Raw genomic sequence first — 18,353 nt, forward strand, 5'->3', positions numbered from 1 at the left:
GTAAGCACTTCTTTGGATAATATTCTGTGATAAAATTAATTTTTTATTTCTGATTGGTACTCTTTTTTTTTCCACCCAGAACACAACCAAAAAAGAAAATAGTTGTTGTGGAGGATTCACCTCCTGAAGAAGATCAATACTTTGATGGGTACAGTACCTCGTAAGCTATATTACCGTCTATCATCGTAATTATTTTTGTTAACATCTTCTTTTATGAATGTAGTGAGAGATATGAAATATCAAGTGACGAACTGGATGAATGGCTAAGGCAAAACGTTGATAAATCTGCTGCAGAGGGGTATGTCTTGGTGGGGTGTCTACTTCAGATTTTGGTGTGTTTTGTATGCTAATAATTGTTTCTTGTTTCGCAGGGAGAACCAAGCTGACCTGCGATCGACAGAAGGTCGCTATGTGTCCTCTGAAATGTAAGAAGCTTTATTTAATAAAATCTTGTTATCATGATTTGGGTGTATTTTGTGGAACCATTTCGGTGTATTGTGTTCATCAAGTTGGGTGTATGTTGTTTATTAAGTTGGGATATTTCGTTTGTTGTGTTGGGTGTATATTGTCCATTCGGTTGGTTGTATCTTGTGCATTCATTTGAGTGTATTTTATACCTGTATCTTATTTTGTCTGAATAACATCAAATCTGTTTTAGAATACCGGCTGTGAACTTGGGAAGTGATGATCCTTCCTCTCAAGGACGCACAGAACAGAGTAGTGTAAACCAGCCATCACAGAGCATGTAATTTCTCTTTCAAATAACCGTTACTTTTGTTCTTCTATTACCCTTCTACTTCTAATTATGTATATATTTTTTTTAGAAAAAAAAAGCCCTTTATTATTTTATTCAAGAAAAAAAAGGCAGGAAAAAAAAGCAAAAACTGCAAGTATGTAAGTTCTCAAAAAACAAAGCCTGTCTTCTTTTTGAATTATTCGGGTGTATTTTTTGACTTTCTTTGGGTATATTTTAGGTTGAGTCCGGCTGATTCGAATGTGATGGTTGTGAGGGAACAGACACCGTCGGATGCGCTTGTAATGTGAGTTTTCCAAGAATATTTAAACCTTATAACCTTATTATTTTCAAAAGTGTTGTTAACCTTTCTTTTTTCTTCTTGTTTAGAGTCCCGATTCAGGTTTTTGTGCCAGCATCCCAAACAACCACTGAGACAGATTTTGAACCAACCCCTATGCTACAGATTGAAGGGACTACAGAAACGTAAGAAATAGTATTGGGTGTATATTTGTTTAGAGTTTGGGTGTATATTTGCTAACATTTTGGGTGTATATTGTTCCTGATTAATTTCTTTTGACGCCATGATTAATTTTGTGTAACTGTGCAGCACTCCTGAAACCCCCAAACAACTTCAAGAAACCACACCCACGCTTCCCCCAGCTCCAACTAAAATGTAAGTTCATCAGACTAAAATCAATCTTTGCTTATCATCCGTATATTCTTATTCTTATTCTTATACATGATGACGCAGTCATCCAGCCGCAGAAGACGCTGCTGTCCTGTTGATGATGGCACGAACAGCAACCTATGTTCCTAAAACAGATCTAGGGGTGCCTTCATTCAGCCTTGGATTGACTGATTCAAGCCAGGAGGGGGCGTCAACGCAGGAGACAGAAAGGGCAAAATCTCCAGAAGCTGCAAATTTGATAGAACAATTGGACGATTTGGCCCAAAAATAGCAAGCAGTGCGGCGAAGAGAAAAAACAAAAGTCCACAATTTCAGAGGGAGACTGGGGGAGAAAGTTCTCGTAAGTTTGAAACTCCTGGGGCAACAAATCAGATTACGGATGATATGAAACAAAAGTGCTACATCTGGGGGACGAGACTGAAGGAAGACGCAGATGGCAATACTAACGAGTATGAGGATGCACCTTGTATCCCTCCAGGCAAAAAGTGATGTAGAATCTCAGGTAATATTAGAATAACATTAATGTTTTTACACCAAAGTCAACTGCAATGTTTATTAATGTAAAATTGATTTCGGCATATATTTCTAGATTGTATCTGCCATCTGCCTCATCCTCAACCAGAAAAATGAAAAGAGGTTTCAAGAACAAATATACTGTCTCCCCCCCGATATTGTGGTAAGTGTTACTTCTTCGATGTTTGGGTGTATTTTCTGTATTGAATTGGGTGAATTTTTTACGTTCGATTGGGTGTAAGTTGTGTATTTTCAGTATTTCATTTCTTGTTTCGCAATTCTTGCAGAGCATGGCACTTTCGGATCACCCAGATGGGGAATTCATATCACTGAAAATGAATAAGGAATTCAGGGTGGAAGACTACCCGAGTTTTATTCCCTTCATAGATAGAAAAAAATTAACTTCGCATCCATATGTAAGTTTTCGTTTGCTAAATTTGTTAGTACGCTTATTTACTTATATGCCAAATAAAATAACGCACTGTTGAAATGTGGTAATCCTTCAGATTTTTGCACCTGTTTGCCACTCGGGGCATTGGTGGTTATGGCTGATAAATACAACGAAGCGGAAATGTCATATACTTGACCCGCTACACAAAAAGCTCCAAGCGATGAGAGAAAGCAGATTAATAAATTCACTGTAAGTTGCCTCTGTCTTCTTTACTTTAATAGATAGGTCTATTTCGTTAGTTGTGTTGGGTGTATGTTGTCCATTCAATCGGGTGTATTACTGATTTGTTTTGGTATTTAAGAGATATGTATTTTCAAGATTGAGAGCATATGCCGGCGGGGAACCTCTTCAGAAAGACGAGAAGGAGAAGGAAATTAAAGCATCATATGTTAAAATATCAGGCCAAAAAACAAGGTATAAATTTGTGACTCTGAACATTAAACTTTCGTAAATGAGATTTGTAATTTATTTTCTTCGTTTTCAGCTATGACTGCGCTATCTACGTTATGAAGTGGCTTGAGTTAATTGAGCCGGAAAACATTAAAAAGGGGAAGTATGAATGGGATAATTGGCCACAGGTAACTGTCTTTAGAACTATATAACTCTGTATTACTTTACTGAATTAATATTGCTGTTTAAACAGAATATACTTTTTAATTGTAGGAGGAGGTGGACCACTATAGAGTGGAGTATGCTTCACGGATACTATTCAGTGAGATGAATAAGGAGAGAGATCGGGCAATTAGAGAGAGTAATGCTATAAGGCTGTCAAAGCCATCCTTTGTATTATTGAGTCCGTTTTGTCAGATAAATTCTGCTGATATAGAAACTGCGTAATCCAACTGCTGGGTAGTTTGTAAATTGAACAAATGCTGTAAATATTTGTCATTTATCAACAACTTCTATTCCATGTATATTTTTTCCATAGTTAAACTATCTGTGCTGTTAAACTGTCTGTGCTATATTCAAAAGCTGTATCACAGGTGGTAAAATATAAAGGAAAAAATCAAGGCATATATAAACGCAAATTATAATCTGTTACACCCAACGCAGGTCTAATAATACACCCAAGATTGCATAAAATATACACCCAAACTATTTGTGCTGTATTCAAAATGTATGAATTACAAGTACTAAAATATGAAGAAAAACATCAAATCAAATATACAACCATAACCTGCGAATTTTTACAGCTTTTGTTCTATAAGTATCTATATATGTATCTATATGTAAATTGTCAATGAACAAAAATACACCCAAAAGAACAATACTTTTACACCCATATTCTCTAAAACTATACACCCAAAGAGTTATCCCCTGCTGCTGGTACCCTGAATTGATAATTCATAACGTGTCCTTGATATTGGCTGGAATTTGAATGCACCGCTGATGCAGCATCAAACAGGTTTATCTGAATATAACACTCACATATTAGCTAAACTATTAACGAGAAAAATAAACTCAATCGCCACAAATTTAAAGAACATTACTTTTACCTCGCTTAAAACTTTCGTCTTCTTCTTCTTTGTGGCATTTGCAATCTGTTTGTCCAGCTTTGAACTAGCCTATTTTTTGGACGTCCTCTTGTTCGAATCCTTGGCGGGCTTTGAAGCTCGTTAACGGATTCCAAGTTGGCGTCTTCGTGGGATAAAGAAGATGTCCCCTTCCTTTTGGCTTTTAATGATTCTATCTCGGCCATGACGTTATCGTACGCACGGTGCAGAATTGCAGTCAGCTCCTCCGATTCTGATGCAAATTCGCAAATATTTTGCGAACGAAAAACTAATTGGTCGAACCTCTTGCTTCTTGGCTCCATTAGTGGCTCGTCGTGGCTGATCTTGATGTGTGTGTGTCGCCTCTTTACCTTCTTGCTCCATCGTTCCAGTATATATCTAGGTGACACTTGGCTTACTTGTTCGAAGCTTAACACGCTTAGTGCGTGACGGCACAGTATCCCTCTCGACTCGAATAATAAGCATTGGCATTTTACCTCGGCTGCAACTGAGTCGTAAGTAACCACGAACTTGTTGAATATTGAGCTGGAAACTTGTTCTCCAACTTCGTATACTGAATAGCCTAGAGCGGAATTCTTTAATCTGGTGATGCAATTCTCCTTTCCTCTGAATTGCGCTTGGACTTCCCTAAACTTTGCATGAGTGTACGCATCTTGAAACTGAGCTTCAATGGAGGATTTGGTTGCACACGGTATGACCGTATGAAAATCTGCAGCATCTGATTCTCTCTCTGCTTGCTCCCTGCTTCCGAGGCAATTATCGTATTGTTTGACGAACTGAATAAGCGAGCTGTTCCGGGTGATATACTTGTTAAAAAATGAATGCATGCTCTCGCTCCTTTGTGTGCTTCTCATCCCTGCCCAGAAGTGGTGATCCAGATAGATAGAAACCCATATGTGACGGTCTTCGTACAGATCTGCATAATACACCCAAACACAGACTGTAAATACACCCGAGAGAACATGCAATATACACCTCTGTTGCAGATTTTAAAAAGACATTACCTGAAAGCCACTTGTTGTCCGCAAGACCAAAATTCAGCAGAAAATCATTCCAATTCCTATCGAATGAGTCTTTGCTATGAGAGTTCCAAACAACTTGGCTCATTTCTTGTTCAATATCGGCATGTCCCTTGTACCCGTTTAATTTTCTTGGAATCTTCTTCATGATGTGCCAAATACACCAACGGTAAATTGTCGTTGGCATACAGGCCTCTAAAGCCCTTTTCATTGATGCGCACTGATCGGTGAGAAACCCTTTCGGAGCGTTTCCTCCCATGCAACGAAGCCAGCATTGAAATAATTTCAATTTCTTCGTTCTTCATCAAAGAGCATCCGAGAAGTGTTGACTGACCGTGGTGATTCACCCCGACAAAAGAACCACAGACCAAATTATACCTGAAACAAATTACCATAGTCCAGAATGCAAAATCATTAGGTACACCCCAACAAATGCTTCGTATACACCCAATGGAACAGCCAATATACACCTCTGCTGCGGATTCGTAAAAATACATTAATTTAGCATCATAAACAGGGGCAGTTTGTTACCTGTTTGTATTGTAGGTGGTGTCGAATGAAATGACGTCTCCGAAATACTCAAAGGCGGCTCTGCTTCTTGCATCGGCCCAAAAAGCCAGCTTAATCGATTGATCCTCTTCGAGTTGGAGCTCAAAAAAGAAATTCTGATTCTTCTCTTTCATTCTTAACAAATATTTTCCGAATTCCTTTGCATCTTCTTGTTCGGAAACATTCCGCACTTCCCTGGTAATATAATTCCTCACATCCTTTTCGATAAAATTTAACTCACGGTGACCCTCGGCAGCCGCAACAAATGATTGGTATGTTTTGCTTGGTCTGATACCGGCCTCCTCGTTATTCTCTATTGTACGACGAATGTACATGCTTAGTTCCCTGTGCTGTTTGAGCATCTCTACTTTGCTTGGACAGCAGAGGTGTGAATGATCGAGCACAACCTTTGAAATGATCCAAGCACCGACATCCTTCAATGTGTGTATATAAATTCTTGCAGGACAGTTTAAACCGGCTGTCGGATTGGTCTTCTCGGTCGGAGATATTTTAGATTTTCATTTTCCCTCTCTGCTACATGTAATCAGTTGATTCTTAATCTCGTTTCCCTTCCTATTTGTGCACCGAACTCTTGTAGAGAAACCTGCAGCCTTGGCGTAGTTCCTGTAAAATTTTCCAGCATCTTCAAGGGTGGTAAAGGTCATTCCAACCTTCGGAACAAGCTCGTCATCAACAACCGAGAGAGGCTGCACAATACACCGTGTCAGAAACTGTGAATACACCCATAGATATGATTTAAATACACCCAATCATGCCTAATATGATACACCTGAACCGCAACAACTCAACTACACAATGACCTTTAAAGCCATAAACTGTAAATACACAGGCTGCAGAATACACCATGTCAAAAACTAAAAACACACCCAATCATGTCTGATATAATACACCTGAACAACAACAACTCAATTGAAATAACAAAACCAATAGTGTAGATACACCCACACTTCTAGCAAAAATACACCCAAAAAAAGACCTGATCTACACCCGAGCGTCTACTATAAATTCCAGGTAATTAATCACAACTAATACATTGAATCGACAGATTCATGTTAACGTGTTAGTTTCACAGTCAATGTTCAGCAATTTTTCAACTACACAATGCTATACAAATTACTGAAAGAAAATTCATTATGTAAATCAAACCTCAGGAACTTCGTTAGATTCAAATTCATAATCCACTTCGCCTGGATTCAGCTGACAATCTGAGGTTGAATGATCCATTATCTTCAAAACGAGTTCAAACTTTGATTTCAGAAAACAACAAATCAAAATAGAAAACGAAGCTCGAGTTGCAGAGAGAGAAAAAAGTAACGTAAACGAAAAACATACCAGTGAAAAAAGGAGAGGAAAAGAACGATGGAGAAGAACGAGGGAAGACGCGCGAGAAGAAGAACAACCAAATCTCAAAATAACGAAAACGAAGAAGGAAACAAATATTTTAAATTTGGTAGTTAGATATACGCGGGATCTTATATAGCGCGTGTAATCAACGTATGTGGAGCAGCGCGTATTTTAGTTTTATTGTTTAATGAACTTGTAAAGCATACAAGCAATAATATTTAAAAAAAAAAAACATTTCTATTTATTTTGTCATTTTCTTTTCAAACTGCATAAAACACGGGCATTTGGATTTTATGTTGCAATCTGAAGATTCTTTATGAAATTGTTAATTAATTAATTAGAGAATGCTTGGTTCACAATATTTTCTTAATTTATCTCCCAGCGTCATGTGCATGGAGTAATCATATGCTGCCAAAAACTTGATATATTAAAAAAATGAAAACCAGCTGCCTTCATGCTCAACACGCAACACTTGATGATCTGTCTCCTACATATATCTGTTTCATGAATCTCTCCCGTTGAAATTAATTTTTTGAGAATTTGTGTTTATTTAAATCCTGCTAGACAATTGGAACTCGAATCAAAATTTGTATGATGAAACTAGATTTTTCCCTTTTCCCCAAAATTAAAAGAAAGTCAGTTTTCAAAATTAAGATTAATTTGGTTCTTTTAAGATAGCGAAATCAAGTTAATCTTTAGAAATTAATAATATCAATCTGCAAGCGAAAAAGATCGATATTAATATATAGGAAAAAATATAGGATATCAATATATTATCTGTCAATTTATTATCAATAATAATTAATTATTATATTTTAAACATATATATAAAGAGACACGTTTAGCTATCTAGGAGATACATTTATAAAGATACTTCTATTAGATACAGTCATAAAAAAGATATTTTTATTAGAGACATCTACAAAAATACTTCCATTAAACATAATTATAAAAAAAATAGAGTTGGCAGAAATTAGTAAAACTCTTAGTGGTAACAGAAGTTAGTAAAACTCTTAGTGGTAACGTAGCGAAATTAATATACATATTTTGTCCTAACCAACTAAGATTGGCATAGTATATAGCTCACTAATGTGTTTAAGTATAGAGAATTCAAATTTTATTTTATAAATGTAATAATTTATTAATCAATAATAAATTTTTAAATAAAATTTGAACCTACGATGGATTATTTTTTTATCTGTCAAACTAAAAAATACTTTAACAAACTAAAAATGTCTATATTTGCCCAATGATAAGAAAATGACATTGCTTGAAACTCTTAACTCTAAATTATTGGCATTAGTTTAATAATTCGATAGTAAAAAACTTGTTAATCACTTAATCTTTCATTTTTATTATTAGAATGATCTCCACCCACTCCTTTCACATCTTATACACTTGATTTAACAACTTTGATCATATTTCTTTCTTTATCACCAATATCATTCATTGCACTACCCCTATCGCATTAAACCGCGACCACCTCGCTTACTTTATCACGCTAAACATTTTTTGTCCTGTTCAAACATTATGGATTTACATGTTACATATCCGATTAAAAGCATATAATAGTAATATTAATGAGTCAACGAAGGTTATCCTATTGTAAAACATTCACGTATTATTATAGCATATATACATACTTACCGTTATTTTATAATAAATTCTATCATTAGTACTATTAAATGAATGCACAATTATAATTAACATTTTTTACGTAATTATAATATTATTTATATTTTTATTATTCTTATTATATAACTATTTTTGTATAAATTAAATTTATATCTTTAATAGTAATTTATAAAGATTACTATAATTAGTGAATATTACACGTATAAAAAATTTTGAATGATTGTAGACTCAAATATATATATAAAGAAATAATCGTAATAAAAAATAAATATATTTTAAAAAAAGAAAATTATTAATTATAAAAAAATAATTACAATAAAAAGATAATTAATATATGTAACTTAAATATATTTATCTACAATTAATATGATATGTATAAATAAATATTAAATAATAAAATATTTAAAATTGTTTAAATAAAATAAACATATTCTGAGAATAAAAAACTATTAATTATACAATTAATATATGTATATATAAATAAGAAAATTAGTATAATTTATAAAGATTATTACACGTACAGTGATACTAATAAAACAAAAGAATCAATGATTGGAGGCTAAAAAAATCATAATTAAAAAATAATTAATCTATATAACTTAAATATATTTACATACAATCAATATTAAGTAAAGAAATATTTAAAATTATTTAAACAAAATAAATATATCCTACGAACAAGAAACTATTAATGAAATAATTAATATATACATATATATAAATAAATAAACTATTAATTAAAAAAATTATATATTTTTTATTTTAAAAATCAAATGCACATAATTATATTTATTTTGAAATAGATAATCAAATTAATTTAGTATTAATTGAATACTTTTAATCTTAATTTAGAATAGATTAATCTCTCTCTATATATATATATATTCCTTAATGTTTATGTGATTGTAAATTTTTATATCCAAAACATATATATTTTTTTTTTTATAATTGTCATGGCTACTAGATTATGCTCTAACCTTGAGTTTAATATAAACTCCATGAAAGATTTCGGTCAGTATAGTGCCTCTTGTATACATGCACTATGCGATACTTGATATGATTAGCCAAGTATCCAAATGCATAGAGTGAGACAACATGGCAGCAATGCCTCCTTGCCTCATCAGAAACAAAGATCCTTTGACGTGTTAGAGGATTCCAGATCAGAAGGCTAGAGTTCATGCCACCTTGTGAAAATCTGATGCACACATTACCGTGATCAGACCCGACCAGGCAATAAAAGCCAAAGTTGTTGATAGCTATTGGTATGTTGAAATCTAGCTATAGACCGCTCTCAACATCAGCTCTTATAAACCACCTTGAGTTATCATCCACAGGAGGATGACCGACGCCAATCAACGCACTCTTGTTCTTGTTTTTGTTGTACATGAAGTTTTGCCTGCACTACAACAAAAACGCCATTTAGCGGCAGTTCCTGTAGCCGTTTAGCGGCGATTTTGAACCGCTGCAAAACATTTCGCGGCGGTTCCTGGGAACGCCGGAAGATAAGGCGCGGCAAAACGGATTGCGGCGGTTTTAGTCAACCGCCGCAGTATGTGAAGGAAAATTGCTAAAAACGAATTTGCGGCGGTTACAAACCGCCGCTAAATGTCGCGCAGGAAAAAATTTTTATAGTTTTGCGGCGGTTTCAAAACTGTCGCCAAATTTAAATTTTCCATTAAAATTTTAAATTTTCTACTATTTTGCCTATTTTGACAAAGAATGCTTATTAAACTTTAATTTTTTTACTTTTTAACTAATTTAAACAAATTTAAACAAAATAAAACAGCTCAATTAACATAACAAACCAGATTAAAGTTATGCAAACATAACATATATATAATGAAATTGTCATAATATCATCCAAAATAAAGTAAGAATGCTCAAGTTGGATAAAATAAGCCTAACGTACTAAACCAACTTAAATGTAAAAGGTATCCAAAACCATTAATTGAAATTCAAGATTTTTGTTGTGGGTTGTGATTTCCAGATGAAAATGGCCCTGCGCATGACGAGTCCGGTGTACCGCCCACAAAAGTCAGCTCTTCAGCAATCTCAGCTGGCAAATTGCCTCCTAACTGTTGGACTACATATCCCAAGACTTTATTTATTGACTGTCTCTTCGCCCGCTCTTCTTCTAACTTAGCTGTCAATTCTGCAATCATCCTCTTATCCTCTGCATTGGACTCTGCAGAACCCGACGGTTGTCCAGCAGCATTACCAAAGACTTGGGTGGGACATGGTCCAGCACCTAGGACACGAACTCGTCCTGGGTGCTCCTTTCCAAGAACTTGTGCTAGCGAGTCATTCTGTGAAATGTGCTTAGAGGATCCATCCTGCCTCTCAACATTCGCAATTGCTTCCTACAAATATACAACATTGGAAAGGAAGAAGTTAACAGTAGCACCATATATATAGTAAGCTATATATTGCTTCAAATTTTCAAACATGACTTACACTAACAACACGCGCATCAGGGTGGATATACGAGCCATCTCTTTTCTTATGAGTCATGATAAACAACTCTCCTCTACCAACGGGCCTTCCTTGCTCTCTCTCCTACATCGTTGATATTGACACAATTTAGTAAACAACAACATTTTCCAAGAAGCTTAATCAAAATCTTAATGCAAATGATGACTTATTACCACTTCGTCTTTTTTTCTTGCCAAGGTTTTGGAGCCCCCAGTATGTGTGTAAAGTTGCTTGCTCCGATTTAAAGTGTTCTGTTTACACTTTTTCTATGAACAAATAACAAAACAAATGCAGATGAGAAAGATATGATGAATATCAACTGTAAGGGAATTACTATGTATACACATGTTTTTATGTGGAAATAATAAAATATACCAAGGCTTACCTGCGTTTCTTCATTCAGGCGATAGTCAACAAACTTTTTCCAATCATTTTTGTCTATTCCTTTCGGGTGATGCTGAAGATTTTTCTCATAAGTCCTTATTTGTTTGTAACACCTATGAAACAAGTGGTGCCTTGAATCCTTCCAGTTTTTTCTTATCCTCTTCAAAATATCACGCTTTATTTTTTCTCCGGCATCGTCTTCATAGTAAAAGACCCGCTACAATTATCAACAACAAATTAAGAGAACAAATCAAGCAAAACGTCAATATCAAAATTATCAAAAGAGGCATAATGCTGAATAGATGACCAGAGGTAGGGACAGTGATACATCAGTTAAACAATCATTCAACTCACAAGACGCATAAAAAAAATAAAATCTCACCACTACCCGAGTAACTAAATCAGTAATTTTACTTTTATTAAGAACAGATCAAAAAATCAAGAAAAACCAAACTCAGGAAGCAGTGTTTAAGCTAACCAGAGGTAGGGACAGCGAGACAGAGAGCGATATTGACGCCGACAAAATGCGAGCTCCACGGCTACGGCGAGTAGAACAGAGACCTCGACTGCGACGGTGATGATAATAGAGACTTCGGCGTTGACGGCGACGAGAAGAGTGAACTCGCGGCGACGGCGAGGAGAAGAAATAGCTCGACAATGGAATTGTCGATGAGGTTAAGGCGTTGCTGCAGAGCGGTGGGGGTTGATGTGATTGCACTGGGCGATGGCTGCGGAAGGGGTTAAGAGAGGACGGTGGCAGCTAGGTTATGTTTCTTTTGATTTCATTTTTCAGATTTGGGACTGGGAGGAGTGGGGCTTGCGGGTAGTCCATTAGGGGCATTGTTTTTTTTTTTTTTTCCTTTTTCCTTACTAAAAATCAAAACATTACCGTGTTGCCCGGGCAAACCATAATTAGCAATTGTTATATGATTTTGCCCTTAAATAAGTAATAAGTAATAATTATAATAAGAATGATATTTATTACACTATAAAAGGCTAATATTATACTTATAATACCTATAGATATATTAAAATCATAATTGCGTATAATAGCGATAATTTATAATATTTATAGATATTTATATATTAATATCCGTATAAATATTTATAAATAATATCTTTATTAATGAACATAAGATTATTCGTATCATAATTTATTGTATAATTTTTATTGTAAATATTATAATTATTAATATCCTTATTAAAATAATTAGAAATATTCTATTAATTATAATTTATTACAATAATTGCTTATAATTTATAACCATCAAAATTTCTGTATATTAATTTACAACCTATAACATTACTATATTATAAGGATATTTAAATATTAATAGTATTATATAGCTGATTAAAATTATGGGATTAATTATTATATGGTATAATAATTTTTGCAAGTTATAAAAATTTAATAAATATTGTCTTCGATCATTTTTTTTTGTTGAAACCAATTCTATCACAATATATAAAAGGATTTAGTATGTGTTTGGATTTCAGTTTGCAAATGTCAATTTGCATAAAATTGATTTTATAAAATTGATTTTGATGAAAAGTAAATTTGGGTTAACATGATTTATGTTTGACAATATTTACTTCAAAATTGATTATAGATTAATAAATGTTGTTTGGATTATACAAATCAAAATTAACGCTAGATGAAAAATTACTATTAGAGATATCAATTTTAATTATTTTTTTATATACATACAAAAATAGAACCTCACAAGTACAATATAAAAAATATTTATTATATAAATACATAAATACATTAAAAAATTATGAAAGAGTGGTCTCTAAATTTTATAATGTTAAACAAAAAATTATTTTAGTATTTTTTTAGTATTACCCGTACTCTTTAATTTAGACTTATTTTGGACTATAAATTTTCATTATTTATGGCTCTACTGTTACCTATAATAATTTTTGTTATTTATTTTTTGTTTTTTATAGGATCATAGTTTATGTTATACAAATTTTTTATAATAAACGTAGTATATAATAATTACAATAACAAAATTTACAAAGTCAAAATAAAAAATAAAAAATTGATATAAAACAAAGATAGAGTACATCAAAGAATAGAAAAAATAATCATACAGAGATCAAAATAGTAAAAAATTCATAAAACCAACAACATATATCATATAAACAAAAAGAATACAATAAAAACTAAATAAAATTCATATGAACAAAATAATAAAAAAAACTGACAATAGAAAAAGTAAAGTTTACTCGTTCATTATATTTATAGGAGTGTAGATGATGCACACAAGTGTAACAAGACCCCTTTTTTATACTTTATTTTTAAAGTAGTATTCATTTTTCATTGTAATAATTATGAATTAATACATGGTGATAACTAATTGCTATTGTAGAGAATGTTGAACGAGAAGAAGAGAGAACAAGTTAATATAAGAGTGGAGATGAGCCAATGATAAATATGTAGATAAATAATGGTAAAAAAAAAAGAATGATAAACTTAAAAATAAAAAATTTTAATAGAATAATAAAACTAGAGATAATTTAAAATATTGAATATAAAGTTATTAGACATAAAAGTTTTTTAGCCATTAACATTATACGAAAGATATTAGTTACACACTGTGCACTTTAAAGTACATAGACAAACTTTAAATAATAACAATGCCAAAACCATAAAAAATACTAATAAGACTATATGTGGTCCTATTTTAGGAGACTATTATTCGCCATAATTTTTCGTATGACAGTAAGCGAAGGAAACACATTTTCTATATTTTGCAAACCATTTTAAATCTCATATCAACTGAAATTCGCTAAAACTAAGTTGCTTGCTAAAACTATATCGTCATAATTCTGATGGATGCAAAATTTTACCTTTTTGTTTTCTCATCTTTTCTTACGTCACTATTAATTAGTTCGCTTTATTTTGATACTAAACTAGATATTGATAAAACCTGGATTTCAAAATCACGGAGTAGTGTGGAATATAGGCAATGACTGAACCATTTTTTAGACTTTGCGTTTGCGAATGCATCCTCTGATGGCATGATAAAGTGTCCATGTCCTAAATGCGGGTTTCAACTTATGCAAATAAGAGAGGATGCATACGACCATCTATTGTTACGACCATTTCCCCCTGGATATACTATTTGGGTGCGTCATGGTGAGAATCCGGTTGAAGAAAGTCCTAGATTGGGACGAGTAGATGACAATCTGATATCCCAAGTGAATCAAATGCACCAAATGGTCAATGAGGCCTTCAATTTCACGATACAACATGGGAGTGAGGATATTACAACAATCGAACATGCAGAAGATGATGAAGACGTGTTACCGAGCTTGTATGAAGGTCCAAGTCGCTCGGCGCGGGATTTTAACGATCTACTGTCAGATGGAGAATAGGAGTTATATCCCGGATGCTCAAAGTACTCCAAATTATCGTTTTTAGTGAAGCTTTATCATATCAAGTGTATGTGCGGTGTGAGTGACAAGGCAATGACAATGATTCTTGACTTACTGCGGGACGCATTCGAACAAGCAAAACTTCCGAATACAGTGTATGAAGCTAGGAAGACAATAAGAAAGTTGGGTATTGAATACGCCAAGATAGATGCTTGTCCAAATGATTGTATGTTGTACCGAGGTGATGATGCGAACCTGACTAGGTGCAAGAAATGTGGGTGTTCAAGATGGAAGCAGAAGACTAAAAAGGGCTCTATTCTTAGGCTCAACATACCAGTGAAGAGAAATGGAAAACCTATAGCAGCCAAAACCCTTCGTTACTTTCCCCTCATACCACGACTGCAGCGGTTATTCATGTGCAGCAAGACATCGAGTGATATGTTATGGCATTCACAGGCATCAAATAACGATGGTTTCCTTAGGCATCCAAGGGACGCTGAAGCATGAAAAAAGTTTGACGCAAAGTATACTAATTTTTCGGCGGATCCGCGCAATGTTCGCCTAGCCTTGGCGAGCGATGGATTTAATCCCTTTGGGAATATGAGCACAAAGTACTCCATCTGGCCTGTGATTCTTATTCCGTATAATCTACCACCCTGGCTTTACATGAAGCAGACATCTTTCATCCTATCCACGCTTATTCCTAGGCCGAAAATGCCAGGTAACGACATAGATATTTATTTGCAGCCTTTGATAGATGAGTTGAAGCAATTATGGGATGGCGTTGAAACCTATGATGCCAAAGAGGGAAACACTTTCAAGATGTGTGCGGCACTGATATGGACTATCAGCGACTTTCCAGGATTGGGAAACCTATCTGGCTGGAATACGCATAGTGGGTTAGCCTGTCCTACGTGTAACTTGGATGCTAAGCCACATCGGCTGAAAGACAGTCAAAAATGGTGTTTCATGGGCCATCAATGCTTTTTAAATCAGGGACACAAATACAGACTAGACCGAAATAGATTTGACGGGCAGGTCGAAGGTAGAGATCCGCCAAAGAAGTTATCCGGAACAGATGTATTGAGGCAACAGTCAAATGTGCACGTTTCATTTGGGAAGAGTTCAAGTGTGACATCCAAAAAAAGACGCAATGGCCAGGATGTGGATGAAGATGACTCGCATTGGAAGAAGAAGAGTGTTTTCTTTTACCTCTCGTACTGGGAGGATCAGATGTTGCGTCATAACCTCGATGTGATACATATAAAAAAATGTGTGCGACAATGTAGTCTTCACTATCTTAAACGATAGCGGCAAATCTAAAGACAATGTTAAAGCTCGCAGAGATTTACAATGCATGGGTATAAGGCCTGAATTATGGCCGGAAGAAGGTGGTAAATATCCTTCTGCAATATTTGCGATGTCGAATTCACAGAGAGATGTATTCCTAAAGACTTTGCAGAATGTGGTTTTTCCAGATGGTTACTCTAGCAATGTTGCTCGTTGTGTTGATTTGCGACAGTGCAAGTTATCTGGGTTGAAAAGTCATGACTGTCATATTCTGATGGAACAATTACTCCCAATTTTAGTGAAGAATGCACTTCCGATTCCTGTGTCCAATGTGATTGCAAATTTGTCGTCATTTTTCCGAGAACTTTGTAGGAAAGCCATAAACCCTATGCAGCTTGCTGAGCTTCAGAATCATGTTGTGCAAATCTTGTGTCAGATGGAAATGATTTTTCCTCCATCCTTCTTCACCGTCATGGTTCACCTCACCGTGCATCTCGTTGATGAAGTTACTCTTGGTGGACCAGTACATTATAGGTGGATGTATCCAATAGAAAGGTTAGCTATTTGATAAATCCCTTTAGTACATTTAGTTCGATTAATTATGTATATACTAAGCGTTTCATTGTATTTATATAAAAGGTATTTAGGACGTCTGAAGCAATATGTTCGTAATAGGGCACAACTGGAAGGCTCAATTGCAGAAGGCTATTTATCTGAGGAAATCCTGACTTTCTGTTCTAGGTATTTGGATAATATTGAGACTAGAATCAACCGACCATGGCGAGTTGATGATGAGCCCATTGACGTTCGTCATAATTCAGGGGAAAGTATGTTCCCAGCTATTGGAAAGGCATTAGGGGCTGTATCGCATTTCGAACTCAGTCCAATGGAAAAACATCAAGCTCATCGTCATGTGCTAGTCAACTGTGATGCCATGGTTCCGTTCCTTGAGTAAGTATACGCATGTATTTCTAAAACACCAATATAACTCTTTTCTCCCAATGACTAGTTAGACTAATTTTGTTCTCTCCAATAAAGTACATTTAGGGAAAACACAAAGCGAAGCTTGCGTCATCAGACAAGATCGCAAGCTAAGATAGATAGTGTCGTCCATGCAGAATTTCCTCACTGGTTTAAGCATAAGGTTGACAAAATATTAACCTGACCAATGTTTTTTTAGCCTGGAGTTAGTACTAAATGAAAACCGATTTTAATATAAAGCATGAATGTTATGTGGTTCCAGGTTCTTATGGAAAGTACGCTTCAATCGAAAGACCTGCAGTTGCTTGCGTGCGGTCCCATGATTTAGGCCAGACGTTTTGGGGCGTACAATGTTAACGGGTACAAGTTTAGAACTATCTCAAAGGAAAACGAGATGAAAACACAAAATAGTGGAGTATATGTATCATCTAATACAAGAAGTTATGCAAGCATGCGTGATAATAGAGTGGCTGTTGGTGGTGTTCCGTATTACGGAAAAATTGTAGACATAATTGAATTAAATTATAGCTGTTCCTTCACAGTGGTATTGTTCAAATGTGTTTGGGCTGATACCACTACCAGTAGAGGCATCAAACAAGACCATTTGGGGCTTACCAGCGTTAATTTCTCTCGTCCAATACACACTGGTAATCGTGAAGAAGATGAACCGTACATATTGGCATCAGAGGGTCAGCTTGTATACTATGTGGATGATGAAGTAGCTAAAGAATGGAGTGTTGTGGTTCATGTGAAACCAAGAGATTTGTATGATATGGGAGAAGAGAATGAAGAAGCTGAAGTTGGTTTTTCTCCACAGCCAGGGTTGAACATGTCAGCGGAAGGTGACATTGGAGATTTACTGTTGACAAGGGAGGAAAATATAGAAGACCTCATAGAAAATGCCTCAGAGAATTTCGATGATGTCGCGTAATGCATTGTATGATGCATTTTAATGTAATTTAAAAATGATATTTCTGTCATAAACTAAGTTAAATAATCTCAGCGTTGTACGTTGTTTTCTTTGGTTACTTTATACTTGTGTAGTTTTTTTTTTTTTTGCAGTTAAATATTTATGTTATTGTGAATTTAGATGAGTAAAAGCAGACTTTTTGATTCTTTCAACGATTTTAATACGAAAAAGTTAGTTTACGTTAAATCTATAAACCTTCTACAGTTGTTTTTCTTAGGGTTGCATTTTTCATAATCTTGCTATGTACTAAGCAATATAATTTCAGTAGTGTTATGTTTTGAAAACAATAGTGAACATAACATGACGGTGGAACAGGATCGATGAAAAATGAGGACTTTTCGTCATCCTCTACAAGCACAACAATTGCTATAGAGCTTCTGTTTAAGAAAATTTCCCAAACTA

General features: G+C 34.6%; 1 protein-coding gene across 1 annotated transcript; it reads left to right on the plus strand.

Annotated features, from left to right (window-relative positions):
• Nucleotides 1-15,310: 15,310 nt before the first annotated feature.
• Nucleotides 15,311-16,955, plus strand: LOC112720861 (uncharacterized). The gene is made up of 3 exons (XM_025771954.1): nt 15,311-15,927; nt 16,022-16,555; nt 16,640-16,955. The coding sequence occupies exons 1-3, from the start codon at nt 15,311-15,313 to the stop codon at nt 16,953-16,955; spliced, it is 1,467 nt and encodes a 488-aa protein (XP_025627739.1).
• Nucleotides 16,956-18,353: the final 1,398 nt, after the last annotated feature.

This window comes from Arachis hypogaea, chromosome 11 (genome assembly GCF_003086295.3).
Source record: "Arachis hypogaea cultivar Tifrunner chromosome 11, arahy.Tifrunner.gnm2.J5K5, whole genome shotgun sequence".
NCBI classification, from domain to species: Eukaryota; Viridiplantae; Streptophyta; class Magnoliopsida; order Fabales; family Fabaceae; genus Arachis; species Arachis hypogaea.